This window comes from Podarcis bocagei (assembly GCF_964188305.1).
Source record: "Podarcis bocagei genome assembly, chromosome: 3".
Lineage (NCBI taxonomy): Eukaryota > Metazoa > Chordata > Lepidosauria > Squamata > Lacertidae > Podarcis > Podarcis bocagei.
In genome coordinates, this window is record NC_138127.1 from 90,758,719 (window position 1) to 90,777,733 (window position 19,015).

General features: G+C 46.4%; 1 protein-coding gene across 2 annotated transcripts in view; it reads left to right on the top strand.

The window, feature by feature from the left end:
- Positions 1-19,015, top strand: part of RHOQ (ras homolog family member Q) — a 36,396-nt gene that overhangs the window by 11,870 nt on the left and 5,511 nt on the right. For both annotated transcript variants that reach the window (XM_081188853.1, XM_081188852.1), the window contains exons 3-4: positions 10,943-11,107; positions 15,608-15,703. In XM_081188853.1, the coding sequence (XP_081044979.1) occupies positions 10,943-11,107; positions 15,608-15,703 (261 nt within the window). The remainder of the gene's footprint in view (positions 1-10,942; positions 11,108-15,607; positions 15,704-19,015) is intronic.

Genomic DNA, 19,015 nt, shown 5'->3' on the forward strand with positions numbered 1-19,015 from the left:
GAAAGATAACTTTGAAACTCCAGCTCGGGGCCAGGGAGGGAGATTAGGGAGGGCGATTTGTCTTGCCTGAGGATTTTGCAGGCTCTCATTAGTGAGCGCTGTTGTGGAAAGAGATTATAAAGTGGATCTGTAACTGGGAGTCTAGCCTTCTCCAGCAGCCAACCTCGAGTACACATGAACTCTTCCCACATACCCTTTTTAGCAGCGCTAATGGCTACCCTTCGCAACATGAAGGTTGGCTTCCTTCGGCAGCTCTGACCGATATCTATTTTTGGTTCCTCTTCTAAAAACAGATGGTTCTGATTGAGAGGCTTCTCTTAGGACTCCTGCCCATAAGCTGCAAAGAGCAACAGATGGTTCGCAGTGTGGCGATTACAGAACCCAGAGTGGGTCTTCCAGAGCGTTTGATCTCTGGTGATCTCAATTGCATTTCCTTGCCCCAACTTTTAGCTCCCTGGGGCTCCTCCAGACAAACTGTTTACTGAGCATCCGTCCCAAAAAACTTGCACAGATCCTACTAGACTGTGCCCGGTCTACATTGATATGGGATTTGTTCCCTGGGCAGTTATATGACAAGGAGCATTCATCCTGATTTGCTTCCTGGGTATTGTTTGTATGTTTCCGAGCACAATTCAAAGTGTTGGTGCTGACCTTTAAAGCCCTAAACAGCCTTGGCCCAGTATACCTGAAGGAGCGCCTCCACCCCCATCATTCTGCCCAGACGCTGAGGTCCAGCGCCGAGGGCCTTCTGGCGGTTCCCTCATTGCGAGAAGCAAAGCTACAGGGAACCAGGCAGAGGGCCTTCTCGGTAGTGGCGCCCGCCCTGTGGAACACCCTCCCATCGGATGTCAAAGCGATAAACAACTACCTGACATTCAGAAGACATCTTAAAGCAGCCCTGTTCAGGGAAGTTTTTAATGTGTGATATTTTAGTGTATTTTTGGTTTCTGTGGAGGCCGCCCAGAGTGGCTGGGGAAACCTAGCCAGATGAGCGGGGTACAAATAATAAATTATTATTATTATTATTCGTTTATCCCGCACAGTTCAGTGCATTTCTTCACCATCACTTTATTTTCCTTTTCTTTTTTTAAGTGAATTTGTTGCACTAGGCAACGATGTGCTTTACATTACAGTCAAACCTTGGTTTGTAATTTGATATTGATAAAATGTGGTGGTCATTGGATTTTAATAATTGAAAATTAATTAAAAATTCATGTGGAAAACCCAAAAAACCCTCAGTTTTCAAATGTCTCAACTGCCGAACATTTCGGAAGCTGAATGCCGAAAACCCAGAAGGGAATTCTTCCGTTTTCGAACACGCCTCAGAAGTCAAACGGCTTCTGAGGCGCGTTTCTCCATTTTTCTCAAAGAAACTTGCTAGAGCCCTTTGATCCTCGGTTTTCGAACCTTTTGGAAGTCAAACAGACGTCCAGAACGGAATTCTTTAAAAAACCAAGGCTCCACTGTTCTTCAGTTGCAGAAACCTGAATTTTCAGTATGCACATAGAATAATAGAATCCTAAAAATATATACTAACAAAGCTGTATTCGATGGATGAAAGTACATGATGTTTGATATGATTGAGAATCGTGGACTCAGGGACGGAGAATTATAAAGCGTCAAAATCAAGATGTGGAAAATATGGAAACAACGAGGAGAGGCAGGACTGAGATGTGGAGATATGCTTCAGAGATCCAGACTGTGGAGAGCTCCAAAAAATTAATAATTCTAATTTGGACTATAATTTGGACTTTTTTATTTTAGTTTTTTATTTTAATTGGAGTATCATGATTGGATATATTAATTGGATGTTTTTTATTAGAAAACCAATAAAAATGATTAAAAAAAAGAATAATAGAATCAGGAAATCAGCCCTGAGTGCTCACTGGAAGGACAGATCCTGAAGCTGAGGCTCCAATACTTTGGCCACCTCATGAGAAGAGAAGACTCCCTGGAAAAGACCCTGATGTTGGGTAAGATGGAGGGTACAAGGAGAAGGGGACAACAGAGGACGAGATGGTTGGACAGTGTTCTTGAAGCTACAAACATGAGCCTGACCAAACTGTGGGAGGCGGTGGAAGACAGGAGTGCCTGGCGTGCTCTGATCCATGGGGTCACGAAGAGTTGGACACGACTAAACGACTAAACAGAGTTGGATGGGACCTCCAAGGGCCATGTAGTCCAACCCCCTGCAATGCAGGAATCTCAACTAAAGCATCCATGACAGATGGGCATCCAATTACATCAGGAATTAAACTCAAGATTCTAGTTTCTACAGCTTTATCGACAGACACTGAGGTGTGAGATGGGTATAAGTTTTGCCGTTTTACTCCCAGTCTCAACAGATGCTGAAGATGGGGACGGGGAGGGGGGAATCTGTAGTATCTTCCTTAGCCAAATGAAATGAGTCACTGAGTAGTTGGATGAACCTTGTTTCTCAGCTCTCAATGGGAGATGATGCCCTTTACTCATAGGAATAATCAGAGAAAATCACAGTGAAGTTTGTGTGCGTGTGTTGTTTTATTTTAAAAATGGTATTTGCACAGTGTGCTGAATGGCCATAAGGTTGCCTGAACCCCTGTAGCGTGGTGTGTATTTTGTCCAAGCTGACATTTGAAGATGGGAGGCAGCTTTTAAAAGTAGGCACATAAAACATTTCTGGATGGATCTTCCGTAATTAAAAGGCAAATGTGGACCAAAGAAACCGACCTGTATACTAATAAGACAATCTGCCATCCCCGTTTAGATGCTATTAAAGGCACTTTATTTTTAAAGAAGGCTGCAGGTCTCTTAATCAGAAAACTCTCCAAGCATCCGTGTTTTAGTGATCATTATATTATCAGTAAGACACAGGTAAGCTCAGCAAAGCTTTTAAAAAGTGTACATAAAATAATTATAAATAAAATACACTTGAAGTCAACTGGAAAGAAAAACACAAATGTACATAAGTAAATTAGATATCTGAGCAGGGCCTTCTCGGCGGTGGCACCCGCCCTGTGGAATGCCCTCCCATCAGATGTCAAGGAAATAAACAACTATCTGACTTCTAGAAGACATCTGAAGGCCGCCTTGTTTAGGGAAGTTTTGAATGTTTGACGTTTTATTGCATTTTTAATATTGTGTTGGGAGCTGCCCAGAGTGGCTAGGGAAACCCATCCAGATGGGTGGGGGTATAAATAATAAATTATTATTATTATTATTATTATTATTATTATTATTATTATTATTATTATTAATAATAATAATAATAAAGGCTTCAGCTGGTATCTAAAACAATGTAGTGAAGATGTTTCTCTAATGCCAATAGGCATGACGTTTTGCAGCTTACTTGCTGCCACACAAAGAGATTCGCAGCTTGCAAATGTGGAACATACATACGTCCTATGGATGCCTTTTTCAGACTACTTAAAGAAATATTACAGTATGATGGACTTGGGAGCAAGATTTGAACCGTGAGCGACAGAAGTAATTAGATTATAAGATTGTGGGTATGATGTAACAGATAGAAGTTAGGGTGCGGCAGAAGGGGAGAAATAACAACTCCATAGAAAACGGGGTGGGAAGTCGACAAAAATAAGAGTCAATGCAGTTGTGTATTGACTGTATATGTTGAAACTTACTCTGCAGAAAAAAGCAGCTGAATAGGCACATATGGGGGAAAATGGCATCTGGGGTAAGCTGGTTCCAAGCATTTAAGAGTTTTCTATACCAGTTGTTAGAGACGCGGGTGGCACTGTGGTCTAAACCACTGAGCCTCTTGGGCTTGCCAATCAGAAGGTCAGTGGTTCGAATCCCCGCGATGGGGTGGGGTCCCGTTATTCTGTCCCAGCTCCTGCCAACCTAGCAGTTCAAAAGCACAGCAAAAAAAGTGCAAATAGATTAATAGGTACCGCTCCGGCAGGAAGGTAAACGGCGTTTCCATGCGCTGCTTTGGTTTCGCCAGAAGCGGCTTAGTCATGCTGGCCACATGATCCGGAAAAACTGTCTGTGGACAAATGCCAGCTCTCTTGGCCAGTAGAGCGAGATGAGCGCCAGAACCCCAGAGTCGTCCGCGACTGGACTTAACTGTCAGGGGTCCTTTACCTTTACCTTTTATACCAACAACAAAACCTTAAATTTGACCCAGCAGCAAATAGGCAGACAGTGCAGATCTCTGAATACGGGTGCAATTTCCTAAAACCAGCTCACTTCTGTCTGTAGCTATGCTGCAACATTCTGCAACTCCAGACCAACTTCAAGGGAAGCCCCACACAGAGTGCATTGCAGCAATCCAGAAGTGAAGTTGCTAATTATTATTATTATTATTATTATTATTATTATTATTATTATTATTATTATTATTTCTACCCCATCCATCTGGAGTACTGTGGTCAAGCAGGACTAGTGCAGCCATGGCCACAGCTGCCGTACCAGCTGAAGCTGATAAAAAGTGCTCCTAGCTACAGAAGCCATCTGGGCGTCCAGAAACAAAAGCTAGATTCAGTAGGTCAGTTTCTCAAGCATGAGAACCATTCTCCAACAGAGCCTGTTTATTTTTTTTCACCCAGCCCACCACTGCAACCAGGCACCGGTCCAGGGCCAGCACAGTGTCTCCCGATTTAGATACAGTGAAGAAATAGAGCTGGGCGTCATCAGCATGCTGATGGCAACTTGCCCCAAATCTCATGGCCACTCCCAGTGGCTTCATATAGAGGTCAAATAGCATTGAGGGTACAATAGTGCCCTGTTAGCACTACCAGGGGGCTGAAAACATGGGACTTTGGCCCGTGGGTCAGACTGCAACCCACAGCTTTCCGAGTCATGTGGCCAGCAGGACTAAACCGCTTCTGGCACAACGGAACACCTGTGACGGAAACCAGAGCGCACAGAAACACTGTTTACCTTCCCACTGCAGAGGTACCTATTTATCTACTTGCACTGGTGTGCTTTCAAACTGCTAGGTTGACAGGAGCTAGGACAGAGCAATGGGAGCTCACCCCTCGTGGGGATTCGAACCACCGACCTTCTGATCGGCAAGCCCAAGAGGCTCAGTGGTTTAGACCACAGCGCCACCCCAAGATACCCATTTGATGGAGCCTGTCCAGCAGGATCCTGTGACAATGGTCTCAAAAGCCGCAGAGAGATCGAGAAGAAGGAGCAAGGTTGCACTCTCTCAGACCCGTTCTCAATCAAGGCAACTGGCAGGGACTGGCAGGGCAAGAGTGCACTGGGGGAGTGGGGCTGGAGTCTGTCTCAGGAGAGGGTCACGGTGGTTTGTGGGGTCCTGCACCAGCCAGGAGGCAAGAGTCAGAGGCAGGGGAAAGTTCAGAGCTGGAGGAAGAGGGGGACCAGGCAAGTGAAGGGTTGCTTGCTTCCCCATCCTCTCTTGCACCACTGTCTCCCAGAACCAGGAGAGGATTGAAAAGGGATGAGCAGAGACATAGTCTCCAGCTGCATGTGCCCAGCATGTCAGGGGAAGGTACATCAACTGGTGTAGGGGGAGGGGTCCCCTGTTGCTCCATAGGGCACGGACCTGGGAATAGCTTGTTAGATGCTAGGCATCTAGAGCTGTAGAAGCAACTATGTTATTGTTGACAATAAAGGGCCTTCTCGGTTGTGGCACCCGCCCTATGGAATGCCCTCCCATCAGATGTCAAAGTGATAAACAACTATCTGACGTTTAGAAGACATCTGAAGGCTGCCCTGTTTAGGGAAGTTTTTAATGACTGATGTTTTAATGTATTTTTAATCTTTGTTGGAAGCCGCCCAGAGTGGCTGAGGAAACCCAGGCAGATGGGCGGGGTATAAATAATAAATTATTATTAATTTTATTATTATTAATGAGTGAACTCTGCTGTGTGCATTCCTTTGGCTGGGGATTCCCCTTGACGGAAACCAAGGCTAAATCAGGCCCATGACCAGGCCTAAACCCAGACTGGAATGAGTCTTCTGTATAAGGTCTGCTGTTGGCACACCAGAATTTTTTCAACGCTATTCCCTGAAAAAGGGGTGTTGTGACTGGCTGGTAGATAGTCCAAACCAATGGGATCAGAGTCTGCTTTTTTTGGAGTAGCTATATAACAATCTCCTTTAAGGTTGCAGGGACCACCCCTTCCGGCAGGGAAGCATTATTAACCACCCTCTGGTCTGTCAACCCTCCTATGTTAGATTTCATAAGCAAAGAGGGGAAGGGGTCAACTCAACATGGTCGAGTAGGAAGCTGCAGGCCACCTTGTGCACATTCCCAGACAGCATAAACTGAATGTGATTCACAATAGACTGCAGTTGGAACTGCAACAGGCACAGAACTGAGGTGTCTCTGAAGTTGAGCAATGTCGTCCTGGAAAGGTGCAGCCTCGTTGGTCACAGCAGGGTTTTGAGAGCGCTAGGGGTACTTCACCTAGTGCAGCCTTTCTCAACCTGTGGGTCCCCAGATGTTGTTGAACTACAACTCCCATCACCCCTAGCTAGCAAGGCCAGAGCTCAGGGGTGATGGGAGTTGTAGTCCAACAACATCTGGGGGCCCACAGGTTGAGAACCGCTGGCCTAATGGTTGTTTGAGGATCCCTTGCGAGATGCAAAATGTACCTTCTTAATTCTGCAATACTTCTGGTTTCCCTGTTGTTTGATAGTTCAGAGTTCACATAGGTACAGAAGTTCATTAAGTAAGTGCCAAACAGCTAGCTGACCCTGCTCCCTGCCCTCTTCTAAGCCCTGAGGCTCAAGTTCCCAGCCTCAGCACCTCTCGGGTTGCCGCTGCAGAGCTCAACAATCTCCTTTCTCTCCTGTGTGGTTTTTGGCGGCGTGTGTCCCATTTGACTTCACCGGCACCCGCCTGTTTGCAAAACGAAGCAGAAGTCGTTGCTGTGCATCCTAGAATCATAGGATTGCTTTGTTCTTTTTATTTTATTTTATTTTATTTTCTTAATATATCTTTATTGTTTTAAAATAGATACATTTATGCCAGGAAAGCAAACAACATACAATCAAATAAACAAACTATATATTGACAAACAAACAATAGCAGTATACGAAACAACACAATTCGTATAACTAACATTTGTACTCCCAACGGTTATAGAACTTATAAAACAAGAAATTAAAAATAACTTCCAGTTAGTCTCGTTGTACTTTATCTGTCGATTATCTTATACCGCACAGTTACATATTTATTGTATAGTTTCTGTTAACTTCCCTACAAACTTATATTTATACAATGCAAGGTTCAGTCTAATTCTGCAAAGAAGTTTCCTTTTATACCGTAACTTTTAAAGTATTCTTTAAAAATTCTCCGATCCTTATAGACTATTGGTTTTGTTTGGCCTCTTATCCTTCCTGTCGTCTTTGCTAGCTGCAGGTATTCTACCATTAGGATTTGCCAATCTGCCGTGTTAGGTATTGCTGTATTTTTCCAATTTCTTGCTACTGTACTAAGATTCTGGCTGCTGTTATCCCATACATGAACAATGTTCTTCTCGATTTCCCTATTTCTTTTGGCTGCTCTAGCTGTGTTTAGTAGGGTCAGTGGAGGGAAGTGGAGCTCGCGGATGAGGACCCTGTGGCCTTACAGATGTTGCCGTACTACAACTCCCATCATCCCTGACCATCCCGGATGGGGCTGATGGGACTTGGAGTCCAGCAAAGCACCAGGAAGGGCATTCAGGTTGCAGCAGACTGGCCTTGAGTCTGCTCTTGTCTTGCCTAGGTAGAGGAAGATAGCTGTCTGTAGCCTCCAATCTCTCAGCCAGCGTTACTGACACACTTTGCAGTTGCTGGAGGGTGGCAGGAAGGCATATAGTGACACGGAGCCTAACCCACTGATTGGAAACTACCATTTATTTATTTTTTAGAGACTCCTCACACAGTTACAAGCTTGTCACACAATTTCTAAACAGCTAGCTCTTGGCTTCCGATTTCCTGGATCCAAGCTTTGCATCAGCGTGAACAGCTCCAGAGATGACGCTAGATTGTGTTTACCTGAGGTCAGGTTTATACAGCAGAAGGGCACCGATATGCTGTAGTTCCCAGCTGTTTGGAACTACAGTGGTACCTTGGGTTAAATACTTAATTCGTTCCGGAGGTCTGTTCTTAACCTGAAACTGTTCTTAACCTGAAGCACCACTTTAGCTAATAGGGCCTCCTGCCGCCGCCGCGCCGCTGGAGCACGATTTCTGTTCTCATCCTGAAGCAAAGTTCTTAACCTGAAGCACAATTTCTGGGTTAGCGGAGTCTGTAACCTGAAGCAAATGTAACCTGAAGCGTATGTAACCCAAGGTACCACTGTATAGCTCTTGGCTGTGCTGGCTGGGTGCTGCTGGGAGTCGTAGTCCAATGCATTTGAAGAGCAGCAGGTTGATAGCTGCTCCCGGCTGCGATTCCTTGTGCGTACAGTGGTACCTCAGGTTACAGACGCTTCAGGTTATAGACTCCGCTAACCCAGAAATACTACCTCGGGTTAAGAACTTTGCTTCAGCTAAAGTGGTGCTTCAGGTTAAGAACAGTTTCAGGTTAAGAACAGACCTCAAGAACAAATTAAGTTCGTAACCCAAGGTACCACTGTATATTTCAGAAATTGCAACCTGATGTGAAGCCATGTGCAAACTGCTGCTTCTCTCTCTCTCTCTCTCTCTCTCTCTGTCTCTCTCTCTCCTGCATCCTTTCCAGCCAGTGCAGAAAGGCAGCCTTTGAAGCTGTTTCTGTGTCCCGTTTTTGAGAGCTTTTGCTCTCGCTCCTTTTTCTAAGGCTGCTTCTCCAGCAGGACCCCTCTGTTTCCCAGCCAAAGGAATACGTGGGTGGGTGCTTCAAACATGACTTCATCCCCTTTCGCTTCTTCCCCGTGTGCTCAACATATTCCGCTCAAGTTCTTCGAATATTTTTCATGCCTCAAGAAGCCCACTCCCTCCTCCTCCGAGCTAGAAAGTCAGTCGAATGAATCTCTCTGTGTGTGCAAATGCGGTTGGGGTTTTATTGGGGGTTGCTTCCTGGATCGGGGCCTGGTTTGAACGCCTGAGAACCTGAATGTGTCGGAGGAGTTGTGCGCATTTATTTATCTGTGGGAAGGTAGCTCATGGTTAACCACCAGATATTATTGGACTGCAAGTCCCGGCAGCTCAGCCAGCGTGGTCAGGGATTATGGGAGTTGTAGTCTAATAGTTGGTAGAACATGAGCCTCTTAATCTCAGGGTTGTGGGTTCGAGCTCCACGTTAGGCTGAAGACTCCATCATCATCATCATCATCACCATCATCATTTATTATTTAAACCCCACCCATCTGGCTGGGCTTCCCCAGCCACTCTGGGTGGCTTCCAACAAAATACAGTGGTACCTCGGGTTACATACGCTTCAGGTTACATAAACTTCAGGTTACACACTCCACTAACCTAGGGCCTCCTGCTGCCGCCGCACCGCCGGAGCACGATTTCTGTTCTTATCCTGAAGCAAAGTTCTTAACCTGAAGCACTATTTCTAGGTTAGCGGAGTGTGTAACCTGAAGCGTATGTAACCCGAGGTACCACGGTACTCAAAATGCATTTGTACCGCAGATTTGTATCAATGACATTATGATTTGGGCAAATTTGTTTTCAGTTCCTCTCCTAATGATCCCTAGCATGGGTTTTGCCGCTGCGTACTTATTTTGTTTATTTCCTTTTCCTGTATTGCCATGTTTTTATTATGTATTATGGTGAAGGGCTTCAAATGTTGGAGCTTGGGTAGGCCTCTCTGGACCTCTGAGAGGGCCTGGCCTGACCAAACAGGTTTTGCTCTTGTATTCTTTCAAAAACCTGCCAAACCTATTTGCTCAGAGGTGAAAGAGGGACAAAAGAATGATATATGTATACCCAGGTAGCGCTGCCCCTCTCAAATCTCTCTCATAAACCAATGTCTTCAGTCTTACAACAGTCTGAAGACTGTATGTTTTGTTAAGAAACCTAATTTGTAGTTGGGAGGTTACTTTTAGATTTTTCTGTGCTCTCCACCCATTATTCTGGCTTTTGCCAGTATAATGACTGGGGGTAGGAAGAACTTAAGACATGCAAAAAAAGGGGATTACCATGTGCTGTGTGTCACAAGTTAGGTTTACTGTCTTTTTTACATGAAAGTTTGCATCTCTAGTTGTTAATGGCCAGTGACCTCCATGAACTGCTACTAATTTTTTTAAGACATCAGCAGCCATCACAATATCCAGTAGAATTGTGGTAATTCAGTAGATGACCTCAAAAAGTACTGTATTTCGGAAGAAATGTTAACGATGTTCTTCCTCAGCTTTATGTCTCTACCAGACAGAGATGGCAAAAGGTGGAGGCCGACGGTCTTGTGTCGAAATGAGCAGGCCCATCGCAGCCCTTCTGTCTACACACAGCAAGTGCAAAGCTGTAGAACAGGTTAAGGCCAGAAACCTGCCTAAGAGGGCAGTGTGGTATAATGGTTAAAGTGTCGGCCTGGGGCTGGGTAAGCACGGATTTAAAGACCATTTAAAGGGCCATAAAGCTCACTTAAATGAACTGCTTGCTAGCTTAAACGAACTGTATTTCAGCATGTGCCATCTTTAATGGGGGATAAAATGGGGAAAGAACTCCATAGCTTTGTGAAATGGCCGTAGCTGCATAATAAACTCATCAGGTTCAATCCCAGGCAACTCCGGGTAGGGCTGGGAGAGATCTCTTGGCTGAAAACCCAAAGAGCAGCTGTCAGTCAGTGCAGACAATATTGAGCTAAAGGGGCCAATGGTCTGACTCAGTAGAAAGCATCTTACTATATGTGCACACACACACACACACACACACACACACACACACACACACACACTGCCTTGAGTTGCTTGGAGGAAAGATGTGATTTTTGGTATTTAGTTTATTTGACCAAATGGATTTACCACTGACGGCAAAAGAGATATCAAAGAGGCCCAAACATAAGGTACTGTTGGAGAAACGATGAATTTCTAAAAACATCCTTCTGTCGTCAGGAAGACTATGATCGCCTGAGGCCGCTGTCGTACCCCATGACTGACGTCTTCCTCATCTGCTTCTCGGTGGTGAATCCAGCTTCCTTTCAGAATGTGAAGGAGGAGTGGGTGCCGGAATTGAAGGAATATGCGCCGAATGTACCTTATTTGTTAGTCGGAACCCAGGTAGGTCTGGATGTTGCGTGTTTTATGTGAACGAATGCAGAAAAACACCCCCACCTTGTTCTGTTATACTCAGCCCAAATCCCTCTCTCCGAATCTTTTCCAGACCACGGCCCACATTCCCTGCCAGTGTGATGGGCAGGACCAGAGGCAAATGGGCAGAGCACTGAATGTGACTATTGCCTTTGTACATAAGACTTGTTTCTGCAGACACACAACCAGCAGCCCGTCTCCATTGTCCATGCAGGCAAACAAGAAGCAGGCAAGGTCCAGCCAGGCAAAAACACTCAAGAAGAGGGCAAAGCAGGGCTGGTAACGGGCTTAGCTTGGGCGAGTGTTTGGTCCAGGGTGGTGGTTCCCACACTTCCCTAGGCTCGTGTCTGACCTTTCCCTTCTTCACTGCTTCTCTGTCAGCCTGGCTTACATTCCCTCCCTGGTCATGTTTCTTCATAGGATCCCTTCTCCTCCGCAGTTCAGCTGTGGCTCAGCTGTAGAGCAATCTGCTTTCAGCGCATGTCTTGCCAAATGCAAGGTGGTTCTTTTAAAAGGAGATTCGGAAGCAATACAAAACACGAGTGAGTGAGAAGATTAAAGATTTTATTCTAAACTTACCAAACAGGCACTTCAGTCTGCCACTTGGAAGCCCTCAAGAAGAGGCGAAGTGACTCCCCCAGGTAGCTTCAGTTTGCACGGCCCTGCAGCTGATCAGTCTGTCCACGAGCTTCTCAAAAACTCTGCCCACAACCATCCGATTTATAGCTAGCTAGCCTGTGTGGCTTGCCTGACTGCCTACATGCAGATCATTCATTACCAGCTACGTGCAGATTATTCATTAGCCACCCCCTCCTAATGCCTCATTAGGGACGCAGGTGGCGCTGTGGGTTAAACCACTGAGCCTAGGACTTGCTGATCAAAAGGTCGGCAGTTCGAATCCCCGTGACGGGGTGAGCTCCCGTTGCTCGGTCCCTGCTCCTGCCAACCTAGCAGTTCGAAAGCATGTCAAAGTGCAAGTAGATAAATAGGTACCACTCCGGCGGGAAGGTAAACGGCATTTCAGTGCACTGCTCTGGTTCACCAGAAGCGGCTTAGTCATGCTGGCCACATGACCCGGAAGCTGTACACCGGCTCCCTTGGCCAATAAAGCGAGATGAGCGCTGCAACCACAGAGTCATCCGCGACTGGACCTAATGGTCAGGGGTCCCTTTACCTAATGCCTCATTTTCTCAAAACAATGTCCAGCATCAAAGAAGGCACCTAGCACTATCACTTCCTCCCAGCTGCTTGAAATACAATTTATCTTCAGGATAGATTGCCCATACACTGCAGAAGGTCCCAGGTTCAGTCCTGGGCATCTCCAAGTAAGATCCAGAGAAATTCTCGTCTGAAATCTTGGGTAGCAGTTGCTAGGCAATGTGGACAGTTCTGAGCTGGCTGAACCAATGGTCTGACTTAGTAGAAAGGCGGATTCCTTTGTTCCAGCCTGGCTCCTCCCACCTCCTGGCTCAAGCCTGGCTCTCCCCCTTTGACCCAGCCCCGTTGTTCCATTTCATTCATTGATTTCACTTAATTGTTGCCCAAAGGTCTCCAAGCAACTTACAGCACGTGTGTGTGCATGCACACAAACCTATTACCATAGTTCCTTGCTTCTGCCATGTATACAGACTTTCCTTGCTGTATACAGCAGTACCTCGGGTTACAGATGCTTCAGGTTACAGACTCCGCTAACCCAGAAATATTACCTCAGGTTAAGAACTTTGCTTCAGGATGAGAACAGAACTTGCACGGCGGCAGTGGGAGGCCCCATTAGCTAAAGTGGTACCTCAGGTTAAGAACAGTTTCAGGTTAAGAACGGACCTCCAGAACGAATTAAGTTCTTAACCCGAGGTACCACTGTATTACTAGTCTGCAACAAATAGAGCAGGGGGTTATTCAAGAATAATCACATTTTAGAGGTGATAAGAGTCCTCTATTCCTTGTGTGACCAGCACACAACAATGAAACCAGGGAATGGAGAAACTGCCCTGAGGAGGAATTCAAAATTGTGTTGCAAGCCATGCTCTTGAGTTGGATGAACGTCCTTTGTACATGAGACCCTCCCACAGCTAATCTTAAGACCGATGCCAAAATTTAGGATGCAAGCAAAGATCCGCATTTTGGATGTGCTCTGCGTATTGAGCACTGGGTGATAAAAGCAGCAGTTGTGGGATGCAGGCTGGTGACTCAGGCAAGGCTCTGTATCACATCCTGCGAGAGATGGGAGATGGAAATAAGATCCTCGTGGTCATTGGCCAATCTTTGTTGCCACTGGGGGAGGGGGGAAATCCAAGCCTCTTGTGTGAGGTGGACAGAATAAGTTCTGGGCTGCTGGCCTACCAGACGGAAGGCAGACCTACCTGAGGGGCGGGGGAGGGGAGAGATCCACCTTCTTCTGAGACACTTTGCATTTACAGTATATATACTTGAGTGGTCGCCGCAGCACTGTAAGCTCCAGCCCTTACAAATTTCTTTTTAGCGGAGGATTGGAAAAAGAAACTGAATTGCAGGTCTTACTGTTTTTATTATTTTCTGTGTTGAAAAGGTAAGTGTGAAACTGTTTTTAGAATCAGGATGGAATGGCACAATAGGATAGAACAGTGTTTCCCAAACGTTTTTGGGCAACGGCACACCTGCTTACCGGAAAAAAATCTCGCGGCACACCACCATTAAAGCCCCGCCCCGTGACGTCAGCGCGCAGCGTCACGCCGGGAGGGACGCACAAAAGTGAACGTTTTTTCCCTCCCCCTTGCCGGGGTGGGAGGAGGCAGCAGAGCGAGGGCAGCTGAGGCGGCGGCGGCAGCTGAGGCGGCGGCGGCTGCGATAGCGGGCGGAGGAGGAGCCGTCGCCGGGAGTTGCTGCTGCTGCTGTTGCTGCTGCTGCCCGGACATGCCGGCCTCCTCCTCCTCCGCTGTCTCGCGCTCCTCCCTTTTGCGCGCGCTGCCCCGCCGCTCGGCACCACCACCGCGGAGCCGCCCCCGGCTCGACGCGGATCCTCGCCGCCGCCGCCTCTCGCCGCCGCCTCTCGCCCGCCTCCCTCCCACGGCACACCAGCCGGTGTCTCACGGCACACTAGTGTGCCGCGGAACACCGGTTGGGAAACACTGGGATAGAAAACACACATTTCCAAAATATGCGTTTGCTTAATAGTAGCAATGCAGGGACGCGGGTGGCGCTGTGGTCTAAACCACTGCGCCTAGGGCTTGCCATCGGAAGGTCGGTGGTTCGAATCCCTGCGACAGGGTGAGCTCTTGTTGCTCGGTCCCAGCTCCTGCCAACCTAGCAGTTTGAAAGCACATCAAAGTGCAAGTAGATAAATAGGAAAGTAAACGGCGTTTCTCTGTGCTGCTCTGGTTTCGCCAGAAGTGGCTTAGTCATGCTCGCCACATGACTCGGAAAAACTGCCTGCGGACAAATGTCAGCTCCCTCGGCCAGTAAAGCGAGATGAGCGCCGCAACCCCAGAGTCGTTCGTGACTGGACTTAACTGGACTTTACCTTTTAGTAATGCAGGGCAGAAATGACTGAGGGTCCTGCCTCTAGGTGTTTTCCTTCTCAGCTCTTTCTGAACTTGGAGCTGGCTGGGAACTCTCCCCCCCCCCCTCGGTGTATAAACACACAGCCAGGGAGTTAACCCCCCACCTCTCATCCCACTAATTCTCCCCTACGAATGCATAGGGTTCCCAGGCATTGTCCCATCAGAGAGATGTTTTGATCCAGACCTGCTTAGCTATAACACAGGGGTAGGCAACCTCAGGCCTGGGGGCTGGATGCGGCCCAATCGCCTTCTCAGTCCAGCCCAAGGATGGTCCAGGAATCAGCGTGTTTTTACATGAGTAGAATGTGTCCTTTTATTTAAAATGCATCTCTGGGTTATTTGTGAGGCATAGGAATTCGTTCATATTTTTTCCCCAAAATATAGTCCGGCCCCCCACAAGGTCTGAGGGACAGTGGACCGGCCCCCTGCTGAAAAAGGTTGCTGACCCCGGCTATAACATCATGGGGGCCTTCATCCTGCAGCAGACCCTGTCCTGGGCTTAGGAAACCCTTATGTTTTCATATGTGTTGGAAGCTGCCCAGAGTGGCTGAGGCAACCTGGCCAGATGGGTGGGGTATAAAAAAATAATTTTTAAAATTAAAATTATTATTATTATTATTACAACTTATAATTCCATCTGCAAAAAGGTATGGTCTCCACCTGTTTCCACTCAGAACATAGCATAGCTGTTGCAACTAAGAGAAAACGCCTTTTTGTTCTCAGATCTTGCCAATTTAACTCTCAGAATATGGATTGGATCCAACCTGTTAGTTGCACTTCGGACCCCTAGCATTTAATTTGAAGTTAGTAATGTCCCAATAATTTCCCTGGGACCTAAGTGGATTCAATCCTATGTGTCTGGTTTTTGTTTTGTTTTGAAATATCTGGATTCTGAAGTGAATGTAAGAAAGTGTCCACATTTATTTCCTAACAGATCGATCTCCGTGATGACCCCAAAACTTTAGCAAGGCTGAATGACATGAAGGAGAAACCAATTTGTATGGAGCAGGGACAGAAATTGGCAAAAGAGGTAAGCTGGCCATTCAGAGATTTGGAGGCATCTGGCCTGGAGTGTCCTCCTCTGTTGCGTCCTGTATTCTCTCCTTCCTTCTTCTCTTCACCCTTTCTCTCTCACTTTTTTAAAAAAGTGTATCAGTCTGTAACATTTATTTTATTCTTGCCAATGCATCCAAAAGGATTTGCCAGGTCCTTAACATCAATATAAAAACAAGACATATAAAAACATAAGGAAACAGCAACACCGTCACAACACCACCAGCAGCAAAACAGAGCTGAATAAGGACATGAAGACAACTTGTTTTCTGTTTTCCCCAAATGCCCTCCAAACTGACACGGCTCTCTTAACCCCATTTGTGAGGGAGGCCATCACTGAGAAGGCCCTGTAGTTCCACAAATGCAATGTAATTGTGTGTGCATACCTAGATAGCATTATATGACAGCATTGGTCAATACTGATAACACTTGGAATTTGCATTTCACTTTGAGGTGGGGTACCAGAAATAAGCCTCTCAGCGCAAAGCCATGGGGGAGTGTTATCCCAAGCCCTTGAGATAGTTGTCCTTTGCCAATCAAGTGACAGATAGATAGATGCCCGGTCAACCAATTATTTGCATTTGTGATGTGGCACTGATTGAAAAACTAGGGAAATAATTGTGCCTGTTGTTGTTTTTTAAAAAAGTTGCCTTGTTTCTGAAACAATTTTAAAAATTGCATCTGAGAATGGGAGGTGAGTTCATGACAGCACAGGCACCAGCCAATCAGTGCTCTATACCAGTTTCCACTGTAAGCTTTGTGTTTTTGCAGAACCTGATCTTGGAGAGCAAATGGTTTAGGCAGTAATGTCGCAGAGAGTGCATTTTCATGATGACCCCTGTGCTCAACTTCATTCTGGATGGAGCGTGAATTCTCAAATCATCAAAAATGTCAAATGGCGCAATTCTTCTTTTCAGACTTATTTAGTGGAAAACCTTTTCGCAGAAAACAGCAGTGACCAGAGGTTGCTGGATTTGGTGCACATGGAGATAGCCGAATTAGTGAGCACAGCACAATATTAGCCGTTAATGAAGCCTGTTTGCTCATGAATAAAACATAGCCTTAATATTCCTGACGAGGGTGGCCCATTTAATACTTTTCTAATAATTAGAAAACAACTCTTCACAACGGAAAGCAATAAAACACATTAACGAAGCGAACCATTGAGACTTAAAATGTTTAGCCTTACCTTTAGGGCATTCCAAAATGAATATTACTTAAAATATCGGTCGAGGTGATGCCGGGTTACCACAGCTGCTTTTGTTTATTGGCTTATTCCTGCTGGAGAGTTTAATCTCTACAAAATTGCCTCTGTGATTTCTTTTGCCCACTCTGCCTTCCTAAAATGCTTCAAGATCACATTGCCAACCGTCAAACACACTAACAGAAACCTCACTGCTTGGGTCTTACAGTCCTAAGGTCCCATCCCAGGGAAGTCCCTCTCTGAGCATGGAGAAGGTCTGAGTCAGATGCTTCCTTCCAGCTGCTGTGGAAACCCCCATGGTCCTTGTCCTAAATAATAATAATAATAATAATAATAATAATAATAATAATAATAATAATAATAATAATAATAATACCCCACTGATCTGACTGACTCTGGGTGGCTTCCAGCATATACAGAAACATAATACCAAAACATTGAAAACCTCTCTATACAGGGCTGCCTTCAGATGTCTTCTAAAAATTGTATACAGTGGCACCTTGGTTCTCAAACGTAATCCGTTCTGGGAATCCAATCCTGAAACGGTTCGAAAACCAAGGCGTGGCTTCTGATTGGCTGCAGGAGCTTCCTGCACTCAAGCAGAAGCTGCGCTGGATGGTTGGCTTCTGAAAAACGTTCACAAACCAGAACACTTCTGGGTTTGCGGCGTCCGGGAGCCAATCTGTTCAACAACTAAGCCGTTCAGGAACCAAGGTACTGCTGTAGTTACTTATCTCTTTGACACCTGACGGGAGGGTGTTCCACAGGGCGGGTGCCACTATCGAGAAGGCCCTCTGCCTCTAGGTGTTTTCCTTCTCAGCTCTTTCTGAACTTGGAGCTGGCTGGGAACTCTCCCCCCCCCCTCGGTGTATAAACACACAGCCAGGGAGTTAACCCCCCACCTCTCATCCCACTAATTCTCCCCTACGAATGCATAGGGTTCCCAGGCATTGTCCCATCAGAGAGATGTTTTGATCCAGACCTGCTTAGCTATAACACAGGGGTAGGCAACCTCAGGCCTGGGGGCTGGATGCGGCCCAATCGCCTTCTCAGTCCAGCCCAAGGATGGTCCAGGAATCAGCGTGTTTTTACATGAGTAGAATGTGTCCTTTTATTTAAAATGCATCTCTGGGTTATTTGTGAGGCATAGGAATTCGTTCATATTTTTTCCCCAAAATATAGTCCGGCCCCCCACAAGGTCTGAGGGACAGTGGACCGGCCCCCTGCTGAAAAAGGTTGCTGACCCCGGCTATAACATCATGGGGGCCTTCATCCTGCAGCAGACCCTGTCCTGGGCTTAGGAAACCCTTATTATTATTATTATAAGGTTTCCCTGTAACCTTAGTTCTCACAGTGAGGGAATTGCCAGAAGACCCTCAGAGCTGGAGCTCAGCGTCTGGACTGAACGATGAGGGTGGAAATGCTCCTTCAGATATACAGTGGTGCCTCGGGTTAAGTACTTAATTTGTTCCGGAGGTCCGTTCTTAACCTGAAACTGTTCTTAATCTGAAGCACCACTTTAGCTAATGGGGCCTCCTGCTGCCGCCGCGCCGCTGGAGCATGATTTCTGTTCTCATCCTGAAGTAAAGTTCTTAACCCGAGGTACTATTTCTGGGTTAATGGAGTCTGTAACCTGAAGCGTATGTAACCGGAGGGGCAAATTGTAACCCGAGAGACAAATTGGAGGCATGCCGGTGGTGGAATTAGGGGTGTGGGGAAGTGTATGAGAACATGATCCAAACCGTTCCCAGGCCCCCCGGCACACTGACAAACCAGGGGGGGAACTATGGCAGCCATGGAGCTTTCCAATGGGAAGGAAATGGTTGAAGAGGGAGAAAAATCCCAGAAAATGACGGAGGGGCGTAAGAGTGCTATTCTGCCCTTTTCTCTGTTTTGCCCATGCAAGTCTAGCAGGGTGTTGGATGTGGCGATCTGGCCTCCTTTCGTTTCCTCTCCCTCCTCCTGCCCCCTTTAGGAGTGCAGCCTTAATGTGTTTCCTTCAGAAACTGCACCTAATGAAAAGAATTCTAAATCTGTCACCGAAAGACAAAGTGAAGGCGTAACCTCTTTTCCTGGAGGGTTAAA